This window comes from Neophocaena asiaeorientalis, unplaced genomic scaffold (assembly GCF_003031525.2).
Source record: "Neophocaena asiaeorientalis asiaeorientalis breed wild unplaced genomic scaffold, Neophocaena_asiaeorientalis_V1.1 scaffold254, whole genome shotgun sequence".
In the NCBI taxonomy this organism is placed as follows: domain Eukaryota; kingdom Metazoa; phylum Chordata; class Mammalia; order Artiodactyla; family Phocoenidae; genus Neophocaena; species Neophocaena asiaeorientalis.
The window spans coordinates 2,859,699-2,869,160 of NW_020174705.1; the positions used below are offsets into that span (position 1 = coordinate 2,859,699).

At 43.0% G+C, this 9,462-nt stretch overlaps 1 protein-coding gene across 1 annotated transcript in view; it reads left to right on the forward strand.

Moving 5' to 3' along the window:
• The window catches only part of LOC112409412 (zinc finger protein 75D-like), a 32,175-nt gene extending 26,288 nt beyond the window's left edge, over nt 1–5,887 (forward strand). The window contains exon 10 of the mRNA XM_024759533.1: nt 5,835–5,887. Within this exon, the coding sequence (XP_024615301.1) occupies nt 5,835–5,854 (20 nt within the window). The 3' untranslated portion in view covers nt 5,855–5,887. The remainder of the gene's footprint in view (nt 1–5,834) is intronic.
• The last annotated feature ends 3,575 nt before the right edge of the window (nt 5,888–9,462 follow it).

Sequence of the window (9,462 nt, forward strand, 5' to 3'; positions counted from 1 at the left end):
ACCTAAAGGAACTAGAGCAAGAAAAACAAAACCCAAAGTTAGTAGAAGGAAAGAAAGATCAGAGCAGAAATAAATGAAATAGAAACAAAGAAAACAATAGCAAGGATCAATAAAACTAAAAGCTGGTTCCCTGGTTGTCCAGTGGTTAGGATTCTGTGCTCTCACTGCCAAGGGCCTGGGTTTGATCCCTGGTTGGGAAACTAAGATCCTACAAGCCACCAAGAAAACAAAACAAAAAATCAACCAAACAAAGCACATTAAGATACCATTTATCTCCCCTAGCATGGCTGTAATAAAAAAGATAATAACACGTGTTATCAAGGATGTGGAGAAATTAGAACCATCATACACTGCTGATGGGAATTTAAATTGTTCAGTCACTGTAGAATACACTCTGTCAGTAACTGCAAAATTTAAACATTACCATTTGTCCCAACAATTCCACTGCTAAGTATATACCCAAGAGAATAGAAATCTTGTGTCCACAAAAAACCTTACATATGAATGTACATAGCAGCCTTATTCACAATAGCCCCAAAGTAGAAAGAACCCAGATGTCCATCAACTGTTATATGGATGAATAAAAAGTGGTATATCCATACAATTGAATATTATTAGCTATAACAAATGAAATTCTGATATATGCTACAACATGGATGAATGTTGAAACATGCTAAGTGAAAGGAGTTAGACATAAAAGTCACATGTTGTATGAAATATCCAGAACAGACAAATCTATAGAGACAAAGTGGATTAGTGTTTTCCAGGGACTGGAAGCGTCAGGGGGTGGAGGTTGACTGTTAAAGATACAGGGTTTCTTTTGGGGTGATGAAAATGTTCTGGAATTATATACTGATGATGATATGTAAATATACTAATAAACCACTGAATTAAACACTTTAAAAAGGTGAGTTTTATTATATGTGTCTTATATTGTAATTTAAAAATTGGCAGGGACTTAAGCAGGTATTTTATCGTGGTTTTTTGTTTTGTTTGTTTTTTTGTTGTTTTCTATTGTGGTTTTGATTTGCATTTCCCCAATTACAAGTAGGCTTCCAGGGACTTCCATGGTGACACAGTCGTTAAGAACCCGCCAATGCAGGGAACACGGGTTCCAACCTTGGTCAGGGAAGATCCCACATGCCGCGGAGCAACGAAGCCCGTGCACCGCAACTACTGAGCCTGTGCTCTAGAGCCTGCGAGCCACAACTACTGAGCCCACGTGACACAACTACCAAAGCCTACGCGCCTAGAACCCATGCTCCACAAAAATAGAAGCCACCACAATGAGAAGCCTGTGCACGGGAACGAAGAGTAACCCCTGCTTGCTGCAACTAGAGAAAGCCCGCGGGCGGCAGCGAAGACTCAGTGCAGCCAAAAATAAAATATAAATAAATAATAAAATTAAGAAAAAAAAAACAAGTAGGCTTGCAGGTAACTAATAGTAGCAGGTGGGACAGGGAAGAAGACTGGACAAGAAAAAATGAAAGATTACATAAAAGCTTTGAGAAGGAGTAAACTAATTTAGGAAGACTTTTGTGGAGGCAGGGGTTAGGTGGCAGAGTGGAGAACCAGTAATACAGGAAAAGAAAGAAAATGTATAAAGATAGGAAAGGCTCGAGAAAAACTTAGTATTGGAGTTCCAGCTCTGGGTAAGTTGTAGTAAGCATGCTTCACCTTTTCTCTCACATAGAAAACAAGTCTAAAACCTGGGTAGAATGCATGGAGCAGCTATTTGAGAACTTCAAAGCGTCAATAGCAGCAGGTGATTTGGAGAACAACAGTAGAATTCAAAGTACCACTGAACTGATGCTGAGTTTATATAGGATTTTTAAAAAATTAATTTTTGTCTGCATTGGGCCTTTGTTGCTGCACGCGGGCTTTTCTCTAGTTGCGGTGAACGGGGGCTACTCTTTGTTGTAGTGTGTGGGCTTCTCATTGCAGTGGCTTCTCCTGTTGCGGAGTACAGGCTCTAGGCGCACAGGCTTCAGTAGTTGTGGCACATGGGCTTAGTAGTTGTGGCTCGCATAATGGTGAGTTTACAAGTTATATTCTCTGATGTTCCTTTACCTCAACTTAGCACAACTAGAAACCTGAAAGTGAGCACTGTAGTGAAGATGGAGACAAAGTACAACATTTATTTATGACAAAAGTTCTAAGAAAACTAGGAGTAGAATGGAACTTCTTCAACCGGTAAAAGAGCACCTGTTCTTTTAAGTTAATTTATTTATTTTTATTTTGGTTGCACTGTGTGGCTTGTGGGATCTCAGTTCCCTGACCAGGGATTGAACCCAGGCCACGGCAGTGAAAGCACCAAATTCTAATCACTAGTTCACCAGGGAACTCCGAAAGAGTATCTATATTTTAAAAACCTATAGTCCATATCACATTTAATTGCAAAGACTGAATGCTTTCCCTCTGAGATAAGGAACAAAACAAGAATACCCACTTCTGCCACTCCTGTTTAGCATTGTACTGTAAGGCTTGGCTAGTCCAATAATGAAAGAAAAGGAAATACAAAACATCCAGATTTGAAAGGAAAAACAAAACTGTCTACTCAGATGACATGATTTTTATTGTGGAAAATCCTAAGATGCTACCAAAATTTCTAGAATAAGTAAATTTAGTAAGATCACAGGATACAAAGTAAGCAAATAAATTCCATTTCTATACACTGGAAACAATATAATTTACAATAGCTTCAAAAGAAATATTTAGTTATAAATCTAACAAAACATGTACAGGATATGTATGCTGAGAACTATAAACCACTGGTGAAATAAGTCCTAAGTAAATGGGAAGACATACCATGTTCATAGTTTGGAAAGACTCAACATAGTAAAGATATCAATTCCCCAGACTGATCAATAGATTTAATGCAATGTGGAAAGATAAACGAATTCGAAGAGCCTAAATAGTTTTGAAAAATAAGAAAAAAATTTGAAGGAATTACAACACTTGATTATAAGACTTTCTCTAAAGCTACATTAATCAAAAGAGTGTGGTCTTGGGGACTTCCCTGGTGTTCTAGTGGCTAAGACTTCACGCTCCCAATGCAGGGGGCCTGGGTTCGATCCCTGGTCAGGAAACTATATCCTGCATGCCTCAGTGAGGATCACATGGCAACGAAAGTCCTGTGTGCCACAACTAAGACCCTGTGCAGCCAAATAAATAAATATTTTTTTTAAAAAAAGAGTATGGTCTTGATAAAAGGATAGACCCACAGATCAATGGCATAGAATAAAAAGTCCAGAAGTAGACCACATAAATACAGCAAGTTAATTTTCATATGCAATTTTTTTTTTTTTTTTTTTTTTTTTTGGCTGCACTGCCCTGCTTGCAGGATCGTAGTTCCCCAAGCATGCATTGAACCGGGGCCCCGGCAGTGAAAGCACAGAGTCCTAACCATTGGACCACCAGGGAATTCCCATCATATGCAATTTATAAACAATTACATAAAATAAAATTAACCATTTTAAAGTGAAAAATTGAGTAACACTGAGTACATTCACAATGTTGTACACGTCTATCTAGTTCCAAAATATTTTCATCACACCCCTCCCGAAAAACCCCATATCCATTAGGCAGTTACTCCCCATTTCCATTTCCCCACAGTGCCTGGAAAATTACAAACCTGCTTTTTGCCTCTCTGGATTTATCTATTCTGAATATTTAATATAAATGGTATCATACATTTATTATTGGGCCTGAATTTCTTTCACTAGCATAATGCTTTTGAAGTTCATTCACATTATAGCATGTATCAATCAGCACTTCATTCCTTTTTTGGCTGAATAATATTCAATAGTATTGATTATTACAATTTGTTTATCCATTCATCCGTTGATAGACATCTAAGTTGTTTGTAGTTTTTGGGTATTGTGATAGTTCCTCTGTAAACATACATGTACAAGTATTTTCTGGGGTACCTGTTTCCAGCTCTATTGTGTTTATACCCAGAAGTGGAACTGTAGGGTCATGTGGTAATCCTATGTTTAATTTTTGAGGAACAGTCAAACCTTTCTATAGTTGCTGAACTGTTTTACATTCCCACCAGCCTTGTACAGGGTATCCAATAACTCTACATCCTTGACAACACTTGCTATTTTCTGTTTTATTATTATTATTTTTGCCATCTAAATGAGTGTGAAGTGGTATTTTGTTGTGGTTTTGATTAGCATTTTCCCAGTGACTAATGATGTTGAGCATCTTTTCTGATTCTTCTTGGCCATTTCTCTTCTTTGGAGACATGCCTATTCAAGTCTTTTAGCCATTTCAAAATTGGGTTTTTTGTCTTTTTGATTTTGAGTTGTAGGAATTCTTTATGTATTCTGGATATTAAATCCTTATCCTATGTATGATTTGTAAGTATTCTCCACCCTTTTACACATTTTCTTTTTACTTTTCTGATAATGTCCTTTGATACACAAAATATTTACATTTTGGTGATATCCAATTTATCTATTTTTTTCTTTTGTTGATTTTTGCTTTTGGTGTCATATATAAAAAGCCATTATCGGACTTCCCTGGTGGTGCAGTGGTTAAGAATCTGTCTGCCAATGCCAGGGACATGTGTTCAAGCCCCAGTCTGGGAAGATCCCCCATGCCACGGAGCAACTAAGCCCGTGCGCCACAACTACTTAGCCTGTGCTCTAGAGCCCGCAAGCCACAACTGCTGAGCCCACGTGCCACAACTACTGAAGCCCACGTTCCTAGAGCCCGTGCTCCACAACAAGAGAAGCCACTACAATGAGAAGCCCGTGCACCGCAACGAAGAGTGGCCCCCACTCACCACAACTAGAGAAAGCCTGCGCACAGCAGTGAAGACCCAACACAGCCAAAATTAAAATAATAAATTTTTAAAAAGCCATTATCAAATCCAATTTCGTTAAGATTTTCTCATATATTTTCTTTGGAAATTTTATAGTTTTAGCTCTTATATTTAGGTCCTGGATCCATTTTCATGATATATTTTTTGGCCTTGCCACGCAGCATGTGGGATCTTAGTTCCCCAAACAGGGATTGAACCCATGCCCCATGCAGTGGAAGCACAGAGCCTTTACCCACTGAACCTCCAAAGAAGTCCCTCATGAATTTTTGTGTTTGGTGTGAGGTAGGGGTCCAACTTGTTTCTTTTGCATATGGCTATCCACTTGTGCCAGCACCATTTGTTGAGACTCTTCTTTCCTGCTTGGAATGTTCTTGTAGCCCATATTGAAAATTGTTTGGCCATAGATATATTGGTTTATTTTTGGAGTTTTAATTCTATTCTGTTTGTATATCTGTCCTTATGTCAGTGCCACATTATTTTTATTACTATAGATTTGTATTATTTTTTGAAATTGGGTAGTGTTTCTCCTCAAACTTTGTTCTCTTTTTCAAGACTGTTTTGGTTAATCAACGTCCCTTGCAATCCCATATTAATTTATATTGTAAAAGATTATTGAAATTTTGATATGGATTGCATTGAATCTGTAAATCACTTTGGGAGAATTGCAATATTAACAATGTTAAGTCTTCCAATCCTTGAACACGAGGTGTCTTTCCTTTTATGTATGTCTTCTTTAATTTATTTTAACAATGTTTTATAGTTTTCAACGTGCAAATCTTTCATTCCCTTGGTTAAATTTGTACCCAGGTACTTTATTCTTTTGGATGCTGTTGTAAATGGAATATTTTTCTTTATTTCTCTTTCATATTATTCATTGCTGCTGTACAGAAACACAACTGATTTTCTATATTGATCTTGTCCTGCAACTTACTGAATTTGTTTATTATCTTTTGAGCTTTTATATGAATTGTTTTTTGTTTTGTTTTGTTTTTTTGCCCCACAGCGCAGCATGCAGGATCTTAGTTCCCCCACCAGGGATCACACCCCGACCCTTGACAGTGAGAGTGTGGAGACCTAACCAGTGCATTGCCAGGGAAGTGCCTGGGGTTTTCTATATGTAGGATCATGTCATCTCTGAATAGAGGCAGATTTATTTCTTCCTTTCCTATTTGAAGGCCTTTTATTCTTTTTCTTGTCTACGTACTCTCTATAGAGCCTCCAGTATCAGTGATAACACTGAGCAGTTTTCTCTAAGCACTGGCAGATACATTGTCTATCTTGAGCCTTACATTGTTCCTGCCAGCTATTATATTTATTTTATAGGTGATGTAACGAAGTACTAGAGAGATCCACTGGCTACCACAGCTGACTATCTGCAGAGTACACCAGGGTGCTCAAGTCTCTAGGGTCCTAGTGTTATGACCATTCTAAGGTATATGACCGTTCTTGTTGCCTCCCTTTTTAGAGGGCAGGTTAACTGGATGGCTACATTGACAGGAAAGAGAGAGAGGAACATAGCAGAGTCTGATTGTGGGAAGAAGCAAAGGAAGAGCAGTGCTTCGTTGACAGTGCTTCGACAGCAGAGTAGCAGTGCTGTCGTTGTCACATCTACAAACAGGGTATGAGCCCAGATGGTGCTGGTGCAAAGACCCTTCGAAAAAAGAGAAGCTGAAGCGCCTGTCAAGCAGAACAGCAGTAACCAATAGGAGGCATCAACAAACGCCCAGATCTAAGGCCCCCTGCTCTCGAGCCACTTCAGTGGTCCAGGTTATGACGCAAGGAGGATCCCGTCTTCTCATTGGGGAACACTGCTGTCGATTAGCGGAGGGCGGAACCATGGCGGGGAGGGTTGTCCTGTAGCTCACCGCCTCCTTGTCCGGCGGCGCTGTTTTCCGGCTTAGCCCTTGCGCATGCGTCAGGCCTTCTGGAAGTCCCGGCTCGCCCCGCGGCAGCTTCCGGCCGCACGCGCTGGAAAAGACAGCCTGGCGGGTGAGTGGTGTGTTTGAGGTAGGGTTTTCCCGGGGGGCGGGCCCTAACTCCGCGGCCCCGCCCTCTTCTCTGAGGTTCTTGTCTTGTCCTGGGTCCCGTGACGGGAAGTCTCTCAGTGGCTGCGAGCCGGGACATCCTTCTTTTGTTTGGACAGGTGTAGGGGCGATGTACCTGGTGTTCGGGGCCTGTCGCCCTTCACCCTGTCCGCTCAGTGTCCCCGTGAAGTGTGCTTTCAAAGGCCCTGAGCCTCTTACTTGTGTTTTACGCGAATAAAACACTGGTTCACGGAGAGCTTATCGCGTCCTTGTGAGCCCTTGTGCTGGGCGGTGGGGACACGAAGACAGCTCAGACATGCTTCTTGCGCTCATAGAGAGCTCCTAAACTGTGGAGTAGATAAACCCGGAGAAACAAGTTCTGGTGTTAGTTGGGGTAATGTTACTGAGCAAGGGCTGTGTGCCTGCGGCGCAGAAAGCCAAACGCCGATAGCAGGTGTTTGCAGTGTAACGGGCGGCGAGGCGCGCGAGGCCTTAGAGGCCCCGCTCCACCAATGGTCAGCGCTGCAGTGGTCCCCGCGGTGGCAGTCTCCCTAGGTCGCAGTCCCCGGGATGTGGCCAACGTTTGCGCTCTCGCCCCCTTCCGGAGCATTCGTGGCGCCAGGCCTCGCAGAGTGGTGCCAGAGGAGGGGGACTTAAGGGGAAGGCTGCGGCAGAGTCAGGTGCGTGCACACGTTGCAGCTTCTGGCTTTGGGCGAGTCGGGTGTTTCTGGCCGGGCAGGAGCACTGACAGGTAGACCTGCAGGCCGGGGAGATGGCGACGCTCTGACTGTGAATTAGGGTGACCCTCCACTGGCATGAAAGGCCACTTGAAGATGCTGTAGCTGGAACCTGTGACCTGACCCACATGGACATTAAGAACAAAGGATTGACACCAAGAAGTTGACAACTAACCACGCCCTTCCCTCACCTTTCTTGTTAAAGGGCTTTGCTGAAAGCCTTTGAGGAGTTGGAGGTTTCTCAAGGCATGAGTCACCCGTCTCCTTGCATGACCCTGCAGTAAACCTTCCTCTGCTCCAAACTCCGACATTTTTGAATTGTTTGGCCTCACTAACACTTAACAAATCCCATAAGCAAAGCTAAATCATTACCCCTCATTTTACTTGTTCAAGGTCCCAAGGATCAACTTTTGCTCTCTTAAGTCTAGGCCTTGGCTAAGAGGAGAGGGTCCCTGTGCGGGCCAGTTACCCTGCTGGGGAGCATTCATCCAGCACCCAGCCTGTGTCCTCCCGCCAATGCCCAGGCCCAGCTGAAGAGGCAGATCTCAGCTGGTGGCACCCTCCAGGCCAGGTCCCCAGACCCTACCCAGCCATCATCACTGAGGGAGCAAGGCACCCAGGACCTAGCTGGCCCTCAGGCTCCTCAGGCCCTGCAAAGAGGGGTCAGGTCCTGTGGACTGCAACCCAGGGAGAGTGCCACCACCGGGACTACCATGATGCTGACCATTAGTATAGCAAGGCCACTAACAGCCTTGCACTAATGGCTGTGCTCCCACCCTGCCCCACCCCTATTACAAACTGAGGTCAGAGGGTACAAGAAAGGTAATAAAAATTTTGGGTAGAGTGATTAATCATAAACTCAACAGGGAAACTCAGTTTTAGGGGGACTCATTTTCAGTAAGAGAAGGCACTCTGAGAGAGAGTTAAAGACGGGACTGAGGACTTCAAAGTGTTAGGAGCTTCCAAGAAGGTGATAGTGGTGGTGTTACCAGTCCTCATTCTCTGGGTTTCTTGCCTTCTCTGATGGTGCACTACTTGAAATTTTTTCCTTATTTCCACATGTCTAATTTCTAAACAAAGTTGCCCTTTCTCCCTTGATTGGAAGGAGTGCAAACTGGTACCGCTAGTGTTCAGTTTCTATGGAAAGGATGAATCAGGCCTTGGGAAAAGGCACTAAGGCTGGAAGGCACAGATGCTGTTCCAGGATGTGGGACCAGTTCACCTGTGCTGGTTTGTAGACTGTGTATAGGAGAGTGTGCAACGAGGCTGGAGGGGTAGGTTGGGCCTTGAATGCTAGGGAGAGCCTTGCGAGTTAGGAGATCTTGGCTTATTTCAGTGGCATTAGGAAGTCTTAAAGGCTTTTGAGCAATTAGATTATTAGAAAGTCAAGAAGTCCAGATGTGCTCTGTACAAAGACCAGGTGAACAGATGGGAGACTCATCTACCAGTCTGGCCTAATGATATGTGCCTAGACCAGGTGTTCTCAATCGGGGCCAATTGCCGCCCAAATACATTTGACAAAGTCTGGAGTCAGTCTTGTCGGGACTGGTGGGTGCTCCTGACATCTAGTGGGTGGAGGCCAGGGGTACAACTAAACATCCTACAGTGTATAGGATACCCACCCATGCACACAGACAGCAAAGACCTGTCCGGCCCTAAATGTCAACAGTTCTGAAGTTCAGAAATCCCACTCTAGAGCTACAGGAGTGGAAACGAAGGGGAGACAGATCTCAGAGACATCTAAGCTAGAGACCAGTCTTCGTCTCCTTTCATACTGTTTATAATGCTTAAGTACTGGACACCCAGGCAATTAATGAGGTCTGAAGACCCCAGTCTTCCTTGTCTTTTTTCACCCATTCATTTGCCAAAT